Below are 21805 nucleotides of genomic sequence, written 5' to 3'. Positions count from 1 at the left end.
CTGTTTGTGAATTCCATTCCAAGCTTTCTTAGTAAACTTTTTTTTTTTAGTATTTAGCCATCAAATACTTTTTAAAAATTTCTTTCCTAAACTATATAAATACGTGGATATAAAACTGCTTTTCTACTTATATGGAATGACTGTACTTTGAATTAATATCATAATCAACTCTTAAATTTATGCAACAGTCATGGTGTCGCATTTAACTACTAAAAATGTGAAGGTGAAATGTGCTGATTTTATAGTTACTTGTCAAATTGCATTATAGGTTGGGTTTTTAGCTCATTCATTTTTTTCCAACTTTTTTTTTTTTGAGATGGAGTCTTGCTGTATTGCCCAGGCTGGAGTGCAGTGGCATGACCTCAGCTCACTGCAACCTTCGCCTCCTAGGTTCAAGCAATTCTCCTCTCTCAGCCTCCCAAGTAGCTGGGATTACAGGTGCCTGCCACCATGCCCAGCTAATTTTTTTATTTTTAGTAGAGATGGGGCTTCATGTTGGCCAGGCTGGTCTCAAACTTCTGACCTCAGGTGATCCACCCACTTCGGCCTCCAAAGTGCTGGGATTACAGGCGTGAACCACCGCACCTGGCCAGAAGTAAAGTTCTTGAAGGAATTAGTTCCTCCGTACCAGCAAAGTTAAAGTTTATATGCTAGGACTGAGAACTAATCTGCCCAAGAGTGCCAGAAAACATTGGTTCATGTCTCAGGGAGAAGGTGAAACAGCCCTTAAACAGATGGCCCAAATGTCATTTCTATGTAAACTCTCCCAGTTTACAGAGAATCGGTGTGTAGGGTGAACTTTTAAATGTTTCTGATACCTTTAGGGCTGGTGTGACTTCAGGAGTTGTCATGTACTTCTGTGATATGGGGGCTGAATTGCAGAAGGAAGCTTGTCATCAGTGTCATCTCCTTCAACTCTCTCGTTCTATTTAATGTTTACAGGACTTAATATAGTTGTTTATGTATTTTAAAAAGAGGTTTGTTTATTAAACTTTTTAAAAATGTTTTTGATCTGCCATCATTCAAGTTTATTCATTTTGTCTATTTTTAAGTTGTATTTTGTCATTGTAATAAGTTTGTGGGGTGGTTTTTTTTTTTCCATTTCTTTTTCATTAACATTTTCATTGCTTATTTTTTATGCCAGTGTACTGTGTCACCTCACCCAAGAAGGACGATAGGTATAGGGAGCCACCTCCCACTCCTCCAGGATATTTGGGGATTTCTTTAGCGGACCTAAAGGAAGGACCCCACCCACACCTAAAACCTCCAGATTATAGTGTGGCAGTGCAGAGGTCAAAGATGATGCATAACAGCCTCTCTAGACTGCCACCAGCTTCTCTCAGTAGCAACCTCATGACCTGTGTTCCATCGAAGATTGTAACTCAGCCTCAGAGGCATAATTTGCAGCCATTCCATCCTAAACTAGCAGATGTGACTGATGCAGATAGCGAAGCAGATGGTATGTTGACAAGCTCTCTTAAAGGCTCTTAAATGAATTGCTGAACACATTAAATGGTCTTTACTTTGGTATTTTATGGTAATTAGTAATTGTTTCTTTAAATGCCTTGAATCTCTGTTAAAAAGTAAGAAGTTCCTGCCGGCAGGGTGCAGTGGCTCACACCTGTAATCCCAGCACTTTGGGAGGCTGAGGCTGGCGAATCACCTGAGGTCGGGAGTTCCTGACCAGCCTGTCCAACATGGAGAAACCCCGTCTCTACTAAAAAAATACAAAATCAGCCAGGCATTATGGCGCATGCCTGTAATCCCAGCTACTCGGGAGGCTGAGGCAGGAGAATTGCTTGAACCTGGGAGGCAGAGATTGCAGTGAGCCAAGATCGCACCATTGCACTCCAGCCTGGACAACAAGAACAAAACTCTGTCTCCAAAAAAAAAAAAAAGTTCCTAAATATAGTATGGGGGAGTGTTTTGGTTTTGTTTTATTTTTCAAGACAGGGTCTAACTCTGTTGCCCAAGCTTAGTGTGCAGTGGCACAATAATGACTCACTACAGCCTCAAACTCCTGGGCTCAAGCAGTCCTCCCAACTCAGCCTCCCAAGTAACTGGGACTACAGGTGCACACCAGCATGCCTGGCTCATTGTTAAATTTTTCCTTTGTAGAGACAGGGTCTCACTATATTGACCAGGCTGGTTTTGAACTCCTGGCCTGAAGCAGTCCTCCCACCCCAGCCTCCAAAAGTGTTGGGATTATAGGTGTGAGCCACCACACCCAGCCAATGGTGTGGGTTGTTTGTTTGTTGAGACAAGGTCTTGCTGTGTCACTCAGGCTGGAGTGCAGTGGCATGATCATGGCTCACTGCAGCCTCAACTTCCTGGTCTCAGGTAATTCTCCCTCCTCAGCCTCCCAAGTAGGTGGGACTACAGGCACACACCACCACACCCAGCTAATTTTTTGTATTTGAGACAGCATTTTACCATGTTGCCCAGGCTGGTCTTGAACTCCTGGACTCAAGCAATCTGCCAGCCTCAGTCTCCCACAAAGTTGGGGTTATGGGTGTGAGCCACTGTACCCTGCACTGATGGTGTATTTTTTAAATGAAATGGGCAAGCTGCCTATTTCTGTGTGCCTAGTACCCTGTGGCTCAAATGGAATATTATTATCTTTGATGAAACAGTGGCTCAATCTAATGGGATACTTTTAACATTAATGGAATTGTATTTTACCTTAATGCATGGAAACTTGAAACTGTGTTTCAAATGCCAAATTATCTGAAATGATTCTATCGATATAGTTCCTTTTATTAGCAAAAGTCTTGACTGACTTTGTACCTGTGCCAATAGTTTGAGAAATGATTGTTTTATTGAAAATAAATGAAAATTTATGCTTTTAAACAAGAGTAATAAAATGATTAAAAACCATGAAATTCCAGTTTATTGTCAACCTTCAATGTGATCAGAAATCATAGGTATTATTATAATAAAATCTGGGCCTCGATGCAATGTTTGAGAGGATTTCTTTGTTGACGTTGATTTTCTAAATAGATAACTAGATTATTAGGATCTCATTAATATGCTGATCTGCCAGTTAATTATATATTTTTTATTTTCAGAAAATGAACAAGTTTCAGCAGTCTAGCCTTTGGATGACCTATTTGAAAACCACTGAAAGTCGTGGAGGAATGGGCAAGAACCACCTCATGATTCTGCAGGCCATTGCTAACGAACAGCTCATTGCTACAACCAGTCCAGAGGTTTTATTCCCTCTACTCCGAGCAATGAAATAGACCTGAGTTATGCTTCCTTTCATTTAATTTCTGCAGATAAATAGTTTCCTGAGCAATGGATGCTATGCCTGGATACCAGTCTCCACTTTGCACGCCGGAACTGCCTTGGGACCACAGTTACAGAAAAAATTTAAACTCAGAGTGATCCTTGTGTATATTGCTATAGATTTTTCTTTAACAAGCTATTTTAAAGGTAATGGCATTATTATTTCCAAGCCATAGCTTGGGCTGAAGGACAAATTGAAATTGTCTGCCAATACCAAGGATATTCTTGTATATTTGAAAAATAACTTATTATTTGAATTGTTGTGGTTTTGTTTCTATTTGAGAGCTCTTGTTAGCTGATATTCATGTTTGAGGTCATAAAATTGTCTCTGGTCTGACCAAACAGAAGTCATCTTTACAGAGGTGATATGCTTGATCTACACAGAGATGTGACTTGATCTGTAGCACCAATGCAATGTAGGTCTCAGTTTGAGAGAAATAGGAAGCCCTTTGCAGTTGAGGTGTTAGGAACCTGCTGGTCATGGTGTGGAAGGCCAAATGAAGCTGCCACAGGGTTTCTTGTCAGTCCTTTGGGAAATGGGAGGGAGTAGTTTGGGGAGGAGGGTGGGAACCCTAATTTCCACAGAATGAAATTTTGATGTTAAATGACATGTATACAAATTCTTTCTTAAGTGAAAGTTATGCTGCATCGAATTGTAACTGAAAGTATAGATCCAACAAATAGAGACTGGGTTCTAGAGAGTTCTGGTCTATAGAAACCCAAAACTAAAATCTCTCATAACTCAAGTATGGAATACTTTTTTAAAAGAAATTCTTATCATGGGTGTTGTAATAATGAAGACGAATTTGACTTTATGCAGTGTTCTGCAGCATGCCTCCCCCACATCTCATAGCACCAGGTTGTGTCTGACCTAACATACCCTGCAGCTCTCAGCTGGCTGCAGTAACATTTTGTGGGAGAAAGAGGAGCTGGAGTTACAGAAATGATTGTCTCTTGGTTCTCAGTTTTTAGCCCTTGAGAGGACATACTTTTCCAGCCTCATGGGTATGGCACTCTTAATTAAAATTTCAGTGACTGTTTACTGGATGAGGCAGATTTTTCACATTTTTGCAAATTAAATATATTTTATATATATTAAGTTTAATTTTTTCAATTTTTTTAATGTAAAAGCAAGTGAAATTTTAATAAACTTCTGTAATTACCAAAAAAAAAAAAAAAAAAAAAAAAAGCCAAAGCCATTAACGTGCACTACCCAGATCAACTTGGAGTCAAAAGGGGTTTACTTCTGAATGGCTGTCCGTATGTGTCCACATAGGATTTAGTTGGTTTGTGGCCTCCTTTATAGAAATGTGTTGTCTTTCCCTAGCTGTCTCTGCTGTCTGTCTTCCTGCATATCCCCCTTCATTTTAAAATCATGAATCAGTTGTAAGTGGTAAATGGTAGTAGTTCCTCTTTCCCATCAACATGATTGTCTCTTTATTTTAGGAATAATAGCATGTCAAAAATTCCTGTGGTAAAGAAACATTAATCTGAAACTTAAGCCTTAGAAATTAATCGCAGGTATGATAGAATGAGGCTTGGTGGTTCCATAGCTTTCTTGGTCCTTTGAAATGGGAAATAACCTGAACCAAAAATCCTAGTTTGAAAGTTACGCTTCAGTGATTTGGCCTATAAACAGTGGTCCTATGATTATACATTTTTTCCTTCACTGATTTGCATAATTTTGTTTTCATGGCCACAGCAAAACAATGTGAAATATATTTTTGCTATACCCACTTTTTTTATCAAGTTCAGATGTCTACTCTCACCATTTTATATTCATTTCTCCAGAAAAATGTGCTGTTTTCATAATGTCTTTATTTAGCAGGTCTTTCAAACCAAATGGAAGCCTTACCTGTCTTTGTCCTTAATAGTGTAAATATCTTGCACAGTGTTGAGGCCTATGGTTTTGGACTTGCACCTTACAGCTGCCTTTGTTTTATCTATCTAGCTTTAACTGTGAGTGTTCAGATCAGCTGATCACATTGATCAGGAGCCAAAGCCAAATGCTTTTTAGTTTGTTATGTATGTATCCCTTAAAAAATCATGAGGTTTTGATTTTTATATTTTAACTAAGGGTACATTCCTGCCTTCTCTTAGTTTGTCATATGACTAGAACAAGAGAAGTCTTAACCTGCATTTACTCCAATTCCAGATCTCCATTTGTTTTTGTTTTATAAATTTATAATCTTAATGAAGAGACTAGTGCCCTCTCTTCCTGCCACAACTCTCAATCTGCCAAGACTGTTGAAGCAGTTAACGCTCAGTGCAAACTTTTGCCAAATAGTAAGTTTCAACAAAATATCTTTATAGTGAAAGATTTTGAGAATTAGTAAATCCAGTACATGATTCCATAAAAGCTTATTAAAGTTAATAATTCTAATTTACTCCAAATGATTACTTTCAATATGATCTTTGGGGAGAAAAAGCCTTTAGTGAATTTTCTTGAGGGTGATAAATCACATCATTGCGATCTATATCACCTCCTTGAGAATCTCTCCCAGGCTGAAAATGTGATGGTAATCATGGGTGTTTTTAAGAACAGATCTAATTTTTATCAAGTGTTCTTTCCTCTACAAAAAAGGAAGGAGGAGAAAAAGCTTCCTTAAAACTGATTATTTTGATTCAATTTTAAGTTTCTAAAAAAGGTGATATTAAAGTATATGTATTCCTTCAGCATTACCTTAAAGGCTAGAAAAATGGGATAAATCTTCAGAAAAGTGTCAAAAGTGTCACAGTACATGTTCAAATTTAAACTTGAATCCTGGTTCATCTTTGACTTTTGTTGTGCATTTTTAATGCTTCTTTATTTTTAATACACAGAATGCAGTTGAACTTGATCTTTTAAAATTGAGACATGTAAGCTAATCAGCAAAAGACAGAAACAAAACTGCACATCTGTAATAATCAGATAGCAATTCTACTGCACAATTCATTGATTGTAAGGTATCCTGTAACAAGCAATGTTTGTCTCCTATTTTTTGATACCTCTTAAACTTATGTCTTTTAGAAAGACAGTGCCTCTGTATGCTTTTTGTATTTTTACTGAGTGTAAATATTTGTTATATTTTTGGTTAAGAGAATGTAAAAATACCATTTATTATTATCATATCTACTAATACATTGGTGGAATCAATAAAGAATCTACATTAATCTTCTCTGTACTTAATTATAAATGTATGGAACTGATGAAATAATTACAAACTTAGTCATTCGAGAGTGCCAGTCTGGGACCTGTGTTGGTGTGAAGGCCTTATTTTTTAAGTATCCAGAAAAATTGGAGTGGTCCATTTCTTGTTGGTTATGTCAAATCTGTGAAACACCATAGCTATTGTTTAGGTTTAAAAAATTGTGTTTGATGGCAAACCAAGTTAACAGTGGCTTAAACTCAATTGGGGCTTGTCTTTTTGTCATTGTTGTCTGTTTCTTTTTCTTCTTACAGTAGAAAAGTCTACAGACAAAACTGTCCGGGGCTGATACTGTAACTCCTCCACGATGCTGTCAAGGATGGCAAAAGTAGGGGTGAAAAGGATAGGCTTAGGTAAGGAAAAGGTGCAAATATGTGTCTCTTTCTACGCAAAGAGAACAAAGCAGTAGTTTCCAGAAGCTCCACTTGCATGTTTGTACTTACATCCCATTAGTTAGACCTCTGTTGCATGACTGGTAGCTCCAAGGGTGCCTTGGAAATTATCTATTTTATCTGAGCAATTGATGTTCCTAACAAATTTAGGACTCTTCAGTGAAGAAGGAAAGAATAGATTTCAAATGGGCAGCCAGCTGGGTCTACGAAAGCATGCCTATTGCCCCCTCTTTTGGGCAGTATATGTAAATACAGCCACTTTTATGGTATTAGATCCCAGGACCCTGGCAAAGAAGAAGGAAATTCTACTTTAGCTCCTTTTTAAAAATCTCCTCACAGTTTTCCCTCGGTACCCAGAGAATGTTACTCCCATTATAGCTAAGACTTCTACCTTCTTCCAGTTCACCCCCTCTTCACACACCAGGTTTTCCCAGGCCATTCTGTCCCCCTGACCATCTCTCCACAGTCTCACTAGTTTCTTTATTTAGAAAATATATTTCTTCACCGGGCATGGTGGCTCACGCCTGTTATCCCAGCACTTTGGGAGGCCGAGGCAGGCGGATCACGAGGTCAGGAGTTCAGGACCAGCCTGGCCAACATGGTGAAACCCCGTTTCTACTAAAAATACAAAAACTAGCAGGGCATGGTGGCGGGGTCGTGTAATCCCAGCTACTTTGGAGGCTGAGGTAGGAGAATCTCTTGAACTCAGGAGGCGGAGGTTGCAGTGAGCCAAGACTGCACCATTGCACTCCAGCCTGGGCAGTGAGCAACACTGTCTCAAAAAAAAAAAAAAAGAAAGAAAAAATACACATATTTATATTTGTATCAGATGGCACTGGTGAAATGAAATTTTTTTTAAGTAGAAAATAAGTATAATAGATTGAAAAATGGCTACCCCAAAATATCAAGCCCTAATCCCTGGAGAACTTGTAAATATTACTTTATTTGGAAAAAGGGTCTCTGCAGATGTAATTAAGCATTTTAGAGATGAGATTATGAGTGGGGCCTGAATGCCATCACAAGTGCCCTTGTAAGAGAGAAACAAAGGAAGATACCAGAAGAAGGCAACATGAAGATGGCAGAGAGGGATGTAGCCACAAGTCAAGTAATGTTGACAGCTTCCAGGAGCTAGAAGAGACAAGGAAGGGATTCTCTCCTAGAGCCTCTAGAGGAAATGGTGCCTTGCCAACATCTTGATTTTGGATTTCTGGCCTCCAAAATGGTAAGATGATGAATTTCTGTTGTCTTAAAGCCACCCGATTTGTTGTAATCTGTTACAGCAACTCTAGGAAACAAATGCAAGTTACTATATATGTCTGATGTCAGAAATCCAGTCCCTGCAGTTAAGGATGTGTTGGTCCAGAAATACACTTCCTTTAACTTCTTCCACCCCCAAGAAGCACTTGATAGACGAAGAGAAGAACTGGCTCTCCCAGAAGGTGCCTCTGGAGAAGCCTGGTCAGCCTATTATTTTTCTCATTTCAGACATTCTGGTAAGTATATACTGGTATCTTGTGGTTTAAATTTTAATAGTGACTAATAATGCTAGGCATCTTTTCAAATACTTATTGACCATTTGGACCATTTTGTGAAGTCTGTTGAGGTCTGTAATTGTTTACTATTTGTTGCTACAGTATTGAACTATTGATTTTTATAATGACCTTATATCTAGCTCTCTTGCTCAGTTCATTTATTAATGCTAACAATTTGTGGATTCTCTTGGAATTTTCTGCATACTCGTATCATCTGTTCCTAATAACTTATTTATTTCTAGTCATTTTGTATTTTCTTTTCTTGTCTTTTGTTGTTGTTGTTGTTGTTGTTATTGAGACGGAGTCTCGCTCTTTTGCCCAGGCCGGACTGCGTGGTGCTATCTCGGCTCACTACAAGCTCCGCCTCCCAGGTTCACGCCATTCTCCTGCCTCAGCCTCCCGAGTAGCTGGGACTACAGGCACCCACCACTGCGCCTGGCTAATTTTTCGTTTTTTTTTTTTTTTTTTTTAGTAGAGACAGAGTTTCACCGTGTTAGCCAGGGTGGTCTCGATCTCCTGACCTCGTGATCCGCCCGCCTCGGCCTCCCAAAGTGCTGGTTTCTTTTCTTGTCTTACTGCACTGGCCAAAATGCCCAGTATAGTGTTGAATAGAAGTGGTCAGAGTGGGCCAGATCCAGTGGCTCACACCTGTAATCCCAGCACCTTGGGAGGCCGAGGTGGGAGGATTGCTTGAGCCCAGGAGTTCGAGACCATCCTGGACAACATGGTGAAACCCCATCTCTACAAAAAATTAGCTGGGTGTGCCAGTGCGCAGCTGTGGTCCCAGCTACTTGAAAGGCTTAGTTGGTAGAAGGATCACTTGAGCCTAGGAGGTGAGCTTTGATCACACTACTGCATTCCAGCCTGGGTGACAGAGTGAGACCCTGTCTCAAAAAGTGGTCAGAATGGAATTCCTTTCTTTGTTCCTGATCTCAGCGAGAACGCATTCGGATGTCACCGTTGAGCATAGTGATTGCTGTAGGATTTTGGTGGTATTTATGAGTTTAAGGAAGTTTTATTTATACCTTGCTAAGAAAGTATATGCTGTTGAATTATGTCAAATGCTTTTCTTGAATTTATTGAGATGATCAAATTATTTTTCTCTTACCTGTTAGTCTAGTGAATTAATAATATATTTCATAGTGTTAATTCCTCCGTGTCTACTCCTGCCCTCCTACCTCACCATTCGTTTTGTTAGAATAAACTTCCTACTTAGTCATGTTATTTCTGTGTATCTCTGGATTTATTTTGCAATATTTCTTTCTTTTTTTTTTTTTTTTTTTTCATTTGAGACGGAGTCTCGCTCTGTTGCCCAGGCTGGAGTGCAGTGGTGTGATCTTGGCTCACTGCAAGCTCCGCCTCCTGGGTTCACACCATTCTCCTGCGTCAGCCTCCCGAGTAGCTGGGACTACAGGCTCCTGCCACCACGCCCAGCTAATTTTTTTGTGCTTTTAGTAGAGACAGGATTTCATCGCGTTCGCCCGGATGGTCTCGATCTCCTGACCTCGTGATCCGCCCGCCTCAGCCTCCTAAAGTGCTGAGATTACAGGAGTGAGCCACTGCACCCGGCTGCAATATTTCATTTAGAATTTTAGCATCTGTATTCAAGAGAGAGGTGGTGTATAATTTTCCTTTCTTTTCATACCCTTGTCAGATTTTGGTGTTAATGTAAAAATGTCCTCGTGGAAAGAGCTGGAAGTTGTTTCCTCTTTGTCTATTCTTGGGAGAGTTTATGAAAGATTGAACTGTAGCCCTTTAGCCTCCCTGACTCTCGCCTCTGTCTCTTAAAATCTGGAAAAATTGGTGGACTCTGGCCTGGGTTTCCCCTCCTTTGCATTATGGCCTAGAAATGTTGTTCAGGAAATAAATTCTGGGGCAGCGGCAGGGCTTACCTCTTTTGTTTCATGTTTGGTCAGCAGTTACTGTTCTTCAGTGCCTGATGGCCCGTGTCTTAAGTGACATCGTTTTACGTACGTTGTTCAGTTTTTTAGTTGCTTCAAGCAGGAGGATAGAGTGACAGGTATTCCATCTTGACCAAAAGTAGAAGTCTATATATAAGATTTTAACACAGCTGTCTCAGGAAATGATAGAAGCGCACACACACACACACACACACACACCCACACACCCACACACCCCTTCCCACCAAATCAGTAAGGAAATAGTGATTAGAACAACATAGTGAACAAACTTAATCTAATGGGCCTGTATAGAACACTGTATCAATAACTGCAAAATATATGTTATTTACAGATGAACATGGATCATTTATCAAAGATGAATAAATGTTAGGCCATAAAGAAACTTACTAATAAATTTCAGAGGGCTTAAATCATATAGAGAAGGCAGTCTGATTACAGAAGAACTAAATAAAAATTATGAAATTTGGAAGAAATGTAGCTCCAAATCCAGTGGAAAATGGAAAGTATTTTGAACCGAATTGAAATGAAAATAAGAATATCAGAACCTTTTGGATATGATTACCCAGGCGTGGTGGCGAGTGTCTGTAGTCCCAGCTACTCGGGAGGCTGAGGCACGAGAATTACTTTTTGAAAAAATAATTGGTAAACCCTTGGTGAAAATGATCAAGGGAAAAAATGGCAGAACTAACCAGTGTTGGAGATGGAAAAGAATTATTATTTGGTGGGCGGGGGTGGGGACAGGATCTTATTCTGTTGCCCAGGCTGGGGTGCAGTGGTACAGTCGTAGCTCATTGCAGCCTCAACCTCAAGTGATCTCCCACCTCAGTCTTCTGAGTAGCTGAGATTACAGGTGTGCCCGGCTACTTATTTTTTTTTTTTTTTTAGAGAGAAATGAGGTATCACTATATTCCCTGGGCTGGTCTTGAATTCCTGAGCTCAAGCAATCCTCCCACCTTGGCCTCCCCAAGTGCTAGCGTTACAGGCATGAGCCACTGTACCCAACCAAATAATTATTTTATTTATATATATATATATTTTTAATTTATATATTTTTTATTTATATATATGTATATATGTGTATATATAAATAAAATATATTTTTTATTTATATATAAAATATATATTATATATACGTATATATACATGTATATATACGTATACATATATACGTGTATATATACATATGTACATATATGTGTGTGTGTGTGTATATATATATATATATATTTTTTTTTTTTTTTTGAGAAGGAGTCTCGCTCTCTCACCCAGGCTGGAGTGCAGTTGCGTGATCTTGGCTCACTGCAACCTCTGCCTCCCAGGTTCAAGCAATTCTCCTGCCTCAGCCTCCTGAGTAATTGGGACTACAGGCGCATGCTACCACACCCGGCTAACTTTTTGTATTTTTAGTAGAGACAGAGTTTCACCGTGTTAGCCAGGATGGTCTTGATCTCCTGACCTTGTGACCCACCCACCTCAGCCAGAATTACTATAATTACAAAGAAATTAGAGAGATATTAAGACACTTTGAGTAAGTAAAATGTACATGAAATATACAAATTCATAGAAAACACAGCTTAACAAAACTATAACAAGATGGAAAACTTCATAGTCCTCTATTAAAGAAATTAAATCCTCTTTAAAAGCTTTTCCACAGAGAAGACTTCAGTCTTGGATGACTTTACTGGTAAGTTCTACCAAACACTTACAGAAGAAATAACAAAGTTGTATAACAAAATTTCAGAAGTAATAAGGATTTCTTTTTTTCTTTTTTTTTTTTTTTGAGACAGAGTCTCACTCTGTCACCCAAGCTGGAGTGCAGTGGCACTGTCTTGGCTCACTGCAACCTCCGCCTTCCAGGTTCAAGTGATTCTCCTGCCTCAGCCTCCCAAGCAGCTTGGGATTACAGGTGCGCACCACTGCGCCCGGCTGATTTTTGTATGTATTTTTTTTTGGAAGCGACAGGGTTTGACCGTGTTGGCCAGGCTGTTCTTGAACTCCTGACCTCAAGTGGTCTGCCCACTTCGGCCTCCCAAAGTGCTGGGATTACAGGCGCCTGGCCAGGATTCCTTAAATAAGGTAAAAGAAAATGTAACTCTAAAAATGAAGTGATTGATATATTTGACTATACTAGAATGCATTCACCAAAAAACACCATTTACAAAAACAAAAAGCCTGTAGAGTTGGAAAATATATTAATTCATATAACCTTCAAAGGACAGGTGTCCAGGTATGTAAAGTACTTCTGTATACCAAAGAAAAGGAACACCCAATAGAAAAATGGGCAAAAACCTTAAAGAAGCACTTCATAAAAGAAAAAATTATCTAATAAACATACAGAGAAGTGCTTTATCTCATTCTGTAAAACTCTGCATAGGTTCGGAATTGGCCATGGCGAAGTGTTAACTGTGCTGCTGTCTAATGTGGAATGTAGTAGCAGATGAACCTGGGAAGAGGAGAAACAAGAAAAGGGCTGAAAGGGGGAAGAGAAGGTAGAAGAAAAAAAATACATTGGATACAGTGGAACCACCAGGTGGCGCCACGCTACAATATGACTCTTGGAAGTCTCCTTTTAAAGAGAGAGCAAGGTAATTTCTTAGTCGTCATTCCAGATGTTGCTGCAGCCAATAGTGAAATATTTGACAAAATTGAAGCGTTTCCAAACCAGGAAATGTCATAGAATTTTAGGTTCTAGTTGGATAATCTTTGGATAACAGTGAATGATAGTATGGTATTAGCAATACTCTAATATGTATATTGTTTGTAAATGTGGGCATACTCAGTAAGCATTGGATTTTTTCAGGGACCACAAGAGAAACCTACCAGAAAATACAAATGGTCCAACTCTGAATGGGAATGAAAAACATACCTGTACAAAATATGCACTAAAAAAAAAAAATCAGAAGTCTAACAATATATATTGAACAACTGTGTATTACAAAGACTCCCTGGCAAGTTCTCATCTGTTCTGACCAGTTGGTATTTTCAGCGTTCTTCTTTCACTTTGGCCATTTTGGTGGGTATGTAATGGTATTGTGGTTTTAGTTTGCATTTCCCTAGTTATTAGTGGGGTTGAGCACCTTTTTCATATTACTATAGGCCATTTCCTCTTTTATGAAATGCCTTTGTAAGTATTCTTTTCTAAATCGATTTCGAGGTGTTCTTTATATATTCTGGATCTGACTCCTTTGTCAGCTATACCTGTGGCAAATAGCTTGTCCCTCTCTGACTTGCTTTGTCATACACTTAATGGTGTCTCTTGAGAAGTTCTTAACTTTAAACTAGAGAAATGTATTATTCTTTTCCTTTATAGTTAGTGCTTTTTGTGTTGCAGGGTTTTTATGAAATCATTTTCTACTGCCTTTTTTTTTTTTTGAAATGGAGCCTTGCTCTGTAGCCTAGGCTAGAGTGCAGTGGCGCCATCTCAGCTCACTGCAGCCTCTGCCTCCTGGGTTCAAGTGATTCTCCTGCCTCAGCTTCCCGAGTAGCTGGATTTATAGATGTCCACCACCACTCCCATCTAATTTTTGTATTTTTAGTAGAGACAGGGTTTCACCATGTTGGCCAGGCTAGTCTCAAACTCCTGACCTCAAGTAATCCACCCACCTCAGCCTCCCAAAGTGTTGGAATTACAGGCGTGAGCCACTGCACCCAGCCTGTGTGTTCTGTTTAAGAAGTCCTTACTCTAAGTTCATGATTATATTCTGTGTTACATTTTAAATGTTTTGCCTTTTAAATTTAGCTCTAAAACAGATCTGGAATAGATGTTTATGTGTAGTATGAGGTAGGAGTCAGGTTTCATTCCTCTACCTACAGATTGTTCCTGCACCATTTATTGAAAAGACATTTTGTCTAGTGCACTTCACTGCCATCTTTGCTGTAAATCAAGTGTCCATATATACTTGAGTGTCCAATATACTTGAGTTTATTTCTGGGGTCTGTATTCTGTTTCATTAGCCTGTTTATTTCTCCATTTTCCAATACCACACTCTTAATTACTCTAGTATTATACATATCAATATCTTAATGAGAAAGTTCTCTAACCCTGTTCTCCTTTTTTGATGTCTTGTATCATTGCATTTCCAAAAAATTTTAGAACCAGCTTACCAACTTACACACAAGTACACTTACACATATGCATACAATTGCAATTTTCATTGTGATTTTCTTGAATCTATATATCATTTTGAAGGAGAGTAACATCTTGAAATTTAGTCTTCTGATCTATGAATGTAGTATATTTCTCCACTTAGATTTTCTATTGCTCTGTTTTATTGTTTTGGTTTAAGAGTTTCATACTTTTTATGTAAGATTTATTTTTAAGCAGTATGTTTGATGCTATTATAAATAGTAGCTTCTAAATTTTCAGTTGTTAATTATTCTCTCTTTTAAGAGATGGTTTCTTGCTCTGTTGCCCAGGCTGGAGTGCAGTGGTGCAATCACAGCTGACTATAGCCTCGACCTCCTCCAAGGTAGAAGGGACTACAAGTGCACACCACATGGACCCAGCTAATTTTTTAATGTTTTTGTAGAGACGGGGTCTACTATTTTGCCCAAGCTGGTCTTGAACTCCTAGGCTCAAGTGATTCTCCTGCCTTGGCTTTCCAAAGTGTTGGGATTACACTTACGAGCCACTGTGCCCAGACTTTGATTATTTTTTGTCAAATAGAAATAAAATTGATTTTTTAATGTTGTTCCAGTGTCCAACAGTCTTACCAAACTCACTGAATCCTAATAATAATAATAATCTCAGATTTTCTATATAGACATGTAATCTGCAGCTAAAGGCAGTTCTATTTCTTCCTTTCTAATTCTTATGCCTTTTATTTTTTCAGTTACCCAGAACTTCCAATATAATGAATAGAAGTGATGATAGAGAAAAACTGTCAACAATAAATACACTGTGTGCAGTAAGTTTTATGTATTAACTCTTTGTCAGATTAAGAAAGTTCCCTTCGATTTATAATTTGCTGGAACTTTTTAATTATTAATAAATGTCAGACTCTATCAAGTGCTTTTTCTGCATATATTGAAATAATTGTGGGTTCTTGCTCCTTTATTCTATTAACATGTCCCAATTACTATGGCTGTGTAACAAATCAACCCAAAATTTAGTGGCATGAAACAACCATTTATTATGCTTGTTTATTGTTCAGGAATTTGCACAGGGTTTAGAAAAGCTGGCTTTTCTGTGCTCCACAGTGATTAAGGCCTTAGCTGAAAGATTCAGGCTCAGGACAGGAATTATTTGAAAGCTCATAGCTGAGAGTTAATGCTGGCTGTTGTTTGAGGCCTCTATTCCTGACCACGTGAACCTCTCCATGTGATCTCTCCATATGGGCTGTTTTGGCCTGCCTCAGATCATGGAGGTTGAGTTTCAAGGGCAAGTATCGCAAAAGAGAGAGCCAGGCAAGCTGTATCACAGTGTGTCACCCAGGTTCAGTGACAGGGAAGCAGAGGAAATTGTTGATAAAAAGTAACAAGGTTCTAGAAGAGCATGTCAGAGAATATTGCTGTGGCTGTTTTTGAAAAATACAGTCTGCCACCCTGGTGTCCTAGTAGTCATGCCCTTTGCCATTTTCTACTGTATCATCCCCTTGGTTATGATTGAGACCTGTGAGTTGCTTCACAGCAATAGAAAATGGCAAAGGTGGTGGAATGTAGCTGCACGATTATGTTACACTGTATAAGACTCCATCTTGCTAGCAAACTAGCTCTAGGCTCTCCTTGGCTTAATGAAGTGCACATGTTGAGGAGGCACATGGGGACATGAACTGCAGGAGGCCTCTAGGAGCTAAGGGAGGACTGCAGCCAATAGTCAGCAAGAAGCCAGAGCCCTCAGCTCCCCAGCCACAGGAAATAGATTCTGTTAACCATTTGCGTGAGATCGAAAGTGGCTTCTTCCCTAGTTAAGCCTAGACAAAAACAGGCTACAGTTCAGTGATCTCTGAAGGTAGTACTGAAAAATTCAGTGTCCTGTTGGATAAGGTGCTCATCCTTTCTAAATTTCAGTTTCCTAATTTTTAATGACAATATTGTTATCTGTAGGGGTTCAAATAAAGTCCATTCCATTCTGATTGGGAGAGCACAGTGTATATTTTATACTGGAATACTTGAAATGCATTTTATATAACATTTAAAATACATATTTCAAAAATATTTCTTTAAATTATTAATATTAAAAGTAATATTATTTAAATTATTATCAAATAAAATCTCTCTGTCAACAACAGAAAACCCAATTTAAAATGGGCAGAAGGTCGAGCAATGCCTGTAATCCCAATACTTTGGGAGGCCAAGGCAGGAGGATATCTTGAGTTCAGGAGTTTGAGACTAGCCTGGGCAACATAGAGAGACCCCATCTCTACAAAACATTTTAAAAATTAGCCGGGCATGGAGGCGCTTGCCTGCAGTCTCAGCTACTTTGGAGGCCATTCAGGAGCGTCACTTGATCCTGGGAGGTTGAGGCTGCAGTGAGCCGTAATCACACCACTGCACTTCAGCCTGGGTGACAGAGGGAGGAGACTCTGCCAAAAAGGGGTTGGGGGCAGCAAAAATGGCCGAGCACTGTGGCTCACACTAGAATCCCAGCACTTTGGTAGGCTAAGGCAGGAAGATTACTTGAGCCCAAGAGTTCACGACCAGCCTGGGCAACATGGTGAGACCCTGTCTCCACAAAAAATTTAAAGATTAGCCAGGCGTGGTGGCAGATACCTGTAATCCCAGCTACTCAGGAGGCTGAGGTGGGAGGATCGCTTCAGCCCAAGAGGATGAGGCTGCAGTGAGCCCTGATTTTGCCACTGCACTCCAGCCTGGGTGACAGAATGATACCCTGTCTTTAAAAAAAAGGTAAAAGATTTGAATAGATATTTCTCCAAAGAAGATACAGTTGGCCAACAAGCACATGAAAAGTGGTTCAGTGTCACTAATCCACAAGTCAAAATCACAACAAAATACCACCTCACACCCATGAGGATGGTTACTGTCAAAAAAATTGAAAATAACAATTGTTAGAGAGCATGTGGAGATATTAGAAGTCATGTACACTCTTGATGGGAATGTAAGTAATGCAACTGCTTTGGAAAATAATATGTAAGTTCCTCAAAATATTAAACATGGAATTACCATATGATCCAGCAGTTCCACTTCTGGGTACATATATATATGTGTGTGTGTGTATATATACATATATGTGTATATATATGTGTGTGTGTATATATACATATATGTGTATATATATGTATATATGTGCAAAAGAATTGAGAGTAGGGTCTCAAAGAGATATTTGTACACCCTTGTTCATAGCAATATTATCAGCAATGGCTAAGGTGGAAGCAACCCAAGTGCCCATCAGTGGATGAATGGATAAAATGCTGGATGCATACAATGAATGAAACATTATTAACCTTGAAAAGGAAAGAAATTCTGACATGCTGCAAAGTGGATGAACCTTTTTACAATTGTTTTAATTTTTTTCTTTCTTTTTTTTTTTTTTTTTTTTTTTTGAGACGGAGTTTCGCTCTTGTTGCCCAGGCTGGAGTGCAGTGGTGTGATCTTGGCTCACTGCAACCTCCGCCTCCTGGTTTCAAGTGATTCTCCTGAGCCTCCCGAGTAGCTGGGATTACAGGCATGCACCACCATGCTCGGCTGATTTTTGTATTTTTAGTAGAGACAGGGTTTCTCCATGTTGGCCAGGCTGGTCTTGAACTCCCAACCTCAGGTGATCCGCCCACCTCGGCCTCCCAAAGTGCTGGGATTACAGGCGTGAGCCACCATGCCCAGCCAATTGTTTTAATTTTTAATTTTTTTTTTTTTCGAGATGGAATCTCGTTCTGTCACCCAGACTGGAGTGCGGTGGCACGATCTCAGCTCATTGCAACCTCCACCTCCCACATTCAACTGATTCTTCTGCCTCAGCCTCCCTGAGTAGCTGGAATTACAGGCATGTGCCACCATGCCCGGCTAATTTTTGTATTTTTAGTAGAGACGGGGTTTCACCATGTTGGCCAGGCTGGTCTCGAGCTCCTGACCTCAGGTGATCTGCCCACCTGGGCCTCCCAAAGTGCTGGGATTGCAGGTGTAAGCCACTGCACCCAGCCAATTTTTTTAATTTTTAACTTTTGTGGGTACATAGGTATATATATTTATGGGGTACATGAGATGTTTTGATACAGGCATGCAACATGAAATAATCAGAGGGAGAATGGGGCATCCATTCCCTCAAACGTTTATCTTTTATATTACAAGCAATCCAATTACACACTTTTATTTAAAAATGTATATTACTGACTGTAGTTACCCTATTGTGCTGTCAAATAGTAAGTCTTACTCATTCTAACTATGTTTTTGTACCTCTGGTAACCACCCTTCTACTCTCTATGTCCATGAATTCAATTGTTTTGATTTTTAGATCACATACGTGAGAACGTGTGATGTTTGTCTTTCTGTGCCTGGCTTATTTCACTTAACGTAATGATCTCCAGTTCCAACCATGTTGTTGCAAATGACACGCAGGATCACATTCTTTTTTATAGCTGAATAGTATTCCATTGTGTATATGCACCACTCAATTTTTTTTTTTTTTTTTTTTGAGGCAGGGTCTCTGTCACCCAGGATGGAATGCAGTGGCGTGGTCTTGGCTCACTGCAACCTCCACCTCCTGGGCTCAAGTGATCCTCCCACCTCAGTCCCCCGAGTAGCTGGGACCACAGGCATGTGCCACTACGCCCAGCTAATTTTTGTATTTTTAGTAGAGACAAGGTTTTTGTCATGTTGCCCAGGCTAGTCTCAAACTCCTGAGCTCAAGCTATCTGCCTGCCTCAGCCTCCCGAAGTGCTGGGATTACAGGCATGAGCCACCGCGCCTGGCCTGTACTACGTTTTCTTTATCCATTCATCTGTTGATGGACACTTAGGTTGCTTCCAAATCTTAGCTTTTATGAGCAGTGCTGTAACAAACATGGGAGTGCAGATATCTTTCCTTTGTTTTGGGTATATATACCCAGCAGTAGGATTGTTGGATCCTACTGTTGGATGGTAGCTCTATTTTTAGTTTTTTGAGGAACCTCCAATAGTTCTCCATAGTGGTTGCACTAATTTACATTCCCACCAACATTGTACAAGGGTTGCCTTTCCTCCACATCTTCGGCATGTGTTATTGCCTGTCTTTTGGATATAAGCCATTTTAACTGAGGGTGAGATGATTTCTCATTGTAGTTTTGATTTGTTGCCATTTGTATGTCTTCTTTTGAGAAATTTCTATTCAAACCATTTGCCCATTTTTTTTATTGTATTATTAGATTTTTTCCTATGGAGTTGTTTGAGCTTCTATATATTCTGGTTATTAATCCCTTGTCAGATGGGTAGTTTGCAAATATTTTCTCCGATTTTGTGGGTTGTGTCTTCACTTTGTTGATTGTTTCCTGATTGTTTCCTTTGCAGTGCAGAAGATTTTTTTTTTTTTTTTTTTTGAGATGGAGTCTCGCTCTGTTGCCCAGGCTGGAGTGCAGTGGCACGATCTTGGCTCACTGCAAGCTCCACCTCCCAGGTTCACGCCATTCTCCTGCATCAGCCTCCCAAGTAGCTGGGACTACAGGTGCCCGCCACCACGCCCGGATAATTTTTTGTATTTTTCAGTAGAGACGGGGTTTCGCCGTGTTAGCCAGGATGGTCTCAATCTCCTGACCTCGTGATCCACCCGCCTCGGCCTCCCAAAGTGCTGGGATTACAGGCGTGAGCCACCGTGCCCGGCCCAGAAGATTTTTAACTTGTTGTGATTCCATTTGTCCATTTTATTTTATTTTATTTTATTTTATTGAGACAGAATCTCACTCGATTGCCAGGCTGGAGTGCAGTGGCGCAATCTCGGCTCACTGCAAGCTCCACCTCCTGGGTTCAAGTGATTCTCCTGCCTCAGCCTCCAGAGTAGCTGGAACTACAGGTGTGCGCCACCATGCCCAGCTAATTTTTGTATTTTTATTAGAGACAAGGTTTCACCATGTTGGCTAGGATGGTTTTGATCTCTTGACCTTGTGATCCACCCACCTCAGCCTCCCAAAGTGTTGGGATTACAGGTGTGAGCCACCACACCCGGCCCCATTTGTCCATTTTTGCTTTGGTTGCCTGTGCTTGTAGGGTGTTGCTCATGAAATTTTTGCCTAGACCAATGTCCTGGAGACTTTCCTCAATGTTTTCTTGTAGTCGTTTCATAGTTTGAGGTCTTAGTTTTAAATCCTTAATCCATTTTGATTTGATTTTTTTATATGGTGAGAGGTGTCTAATTTCATTCTTCTGAATATGGAAATCCAGTTTTCCCAGCACCATTTATTGAAGAGACTGTCTTCAGTGTATGTTCTTGGCACCTTTGTTGAAAATGAATTCACTCTAGGTGCATGGACTTCTTTCTGTGTTCTCTATTCTGTTCCATTGGTCTTTGTCTGTTTTTATGCCAGAACCATGTTCTTTTGGTTACTATACCTCCATAGTATAATTTGAAGTCAGGTAATGTGATTCCTTCTGTTTTGTTCTTTTTGCTTAGGATAGCTTTGGCTGTGCTGAGTCTTTTGTGGTTCCATATAAATTTTAGGATTTTTTTTTTTCTATTCCTATGAAGAATGTCATTGGTATTTTAATAAAGACAAAATAGATGAACCTTGAGAACAAACATGCCAAATAAAATAAGCCAGTCACTGAAAGACAAATATTGTATGATTCCACATATATATGGATACATGAGAACATATATATGAATTTATGAGGTACTTAGAGCAGTCAAATTCATAGATAAAGTAGAATGGTGGTTGCCAGGCGTAGGGAGAAATGGGGAGTTATTTAATTAGTATAGTTTTGCAAGATGAAAATGTTCAACAGCAATGCGAATGTGGTTGTACAACATGTGAAAGTACTTAACACTACTGATATCGTACTCTTAAAAATGGTTAAGACTTCTGGGCTTGATGGCTCACACTTGTAATCCTGGTACTTTGGAAGGCCAAGGTGGGTGAATCACTTGAGGCCGAGAGTTCAAGACCAGCCTGGGCAACATGGTGAAATCCTGTCTCTACTGAAAATACAAAACTTGGCTGGGCATGGTGGCATGCGCCTGTAGTCCCAGCTACTCAGGAGGCTGAGGTATGAGGATTACTTGAACGTGGGAGGCAGAGGTTGCAGTGAGCCGAGATCACACTACTGTGCTCTAGCCTGGAAGACAGAGGGAGAATCGGTCTCAAAAAAAAAAAAAAAAAAAAAAGACCAGGCATGGTGGCTTATGCCTATAATCCCACCACTTTGGGAGGCTGAGGCAAGAGAATTGCTTGAGCCCAGGAGTTGAAGACCCGCCTGGCAACAGAGCAAGACTCCTGTCTATACAAATAAAAACTTTTAAAAATTAACTGAGCATGGTGATGGGCACCTGTAGTCCCAGCTACTTGGGTGGCTGAAGTGGGAGAATCGCTTGAGCCCTGGAGTTAGAGGCTTCAGTAAGCTATG

The 21805-nt window shown here is 39.8% G+C and overlaps 1 protein-coding gene across 7 annotated transcripts in view; it reads left to right on the top strand.

The window, feature by feature from the left end:
• RAPGEF6 (Rap guanine nucleotide exchange factor 6) overlaps window positions 1-6441 on the top strand; it is a 215353-nt gene extending 208912 nt beyond the window's left edge. For 5 of the 7 annotated variants that reach the window (XM_003829321.7, XM_003829322.6, XM_063604214.1 and 2 more), the window contains 2 exons: window positions 1145-1459; window positions 3069-6441. In XM_003829321.7, the coding sequence (XP_003829369.1) occupies window positions 1145-1459; window positions 3069-3094 (341 nt within the window). In that variant the 3' untranslated portion in view covers window positions 3095-6441. The remainder of the gene's footprint in view (window positions 1-1144; window positions 1460-3068) is intronic. The other 2 variants (XM_003829323.6, XM_003829324.6) reach the window with 1 other exon arrangement.
• Window positions 6442-21805: the final 15364 nt, after the last annotated feature.

Source organism: Pan paniscus, chromosome 4, assembly GCF_029289425.2.
Source record: "Pan paniscus chromosome 4, NHGRI_mPanPan1-v2.0_pri, whole genome shotgun sequence".
In the NCBI taxonomy this organism is placed as follows: Eukaryota; Metazoa; Chordata; class Mammalia; order Primates; family Hominidae; genus Pan; species Pan paniscus.
Note: the sequence above shows the minus strand (reverse complement) of the source record. Positions and strands in the feature narration are given on the sequence as shown.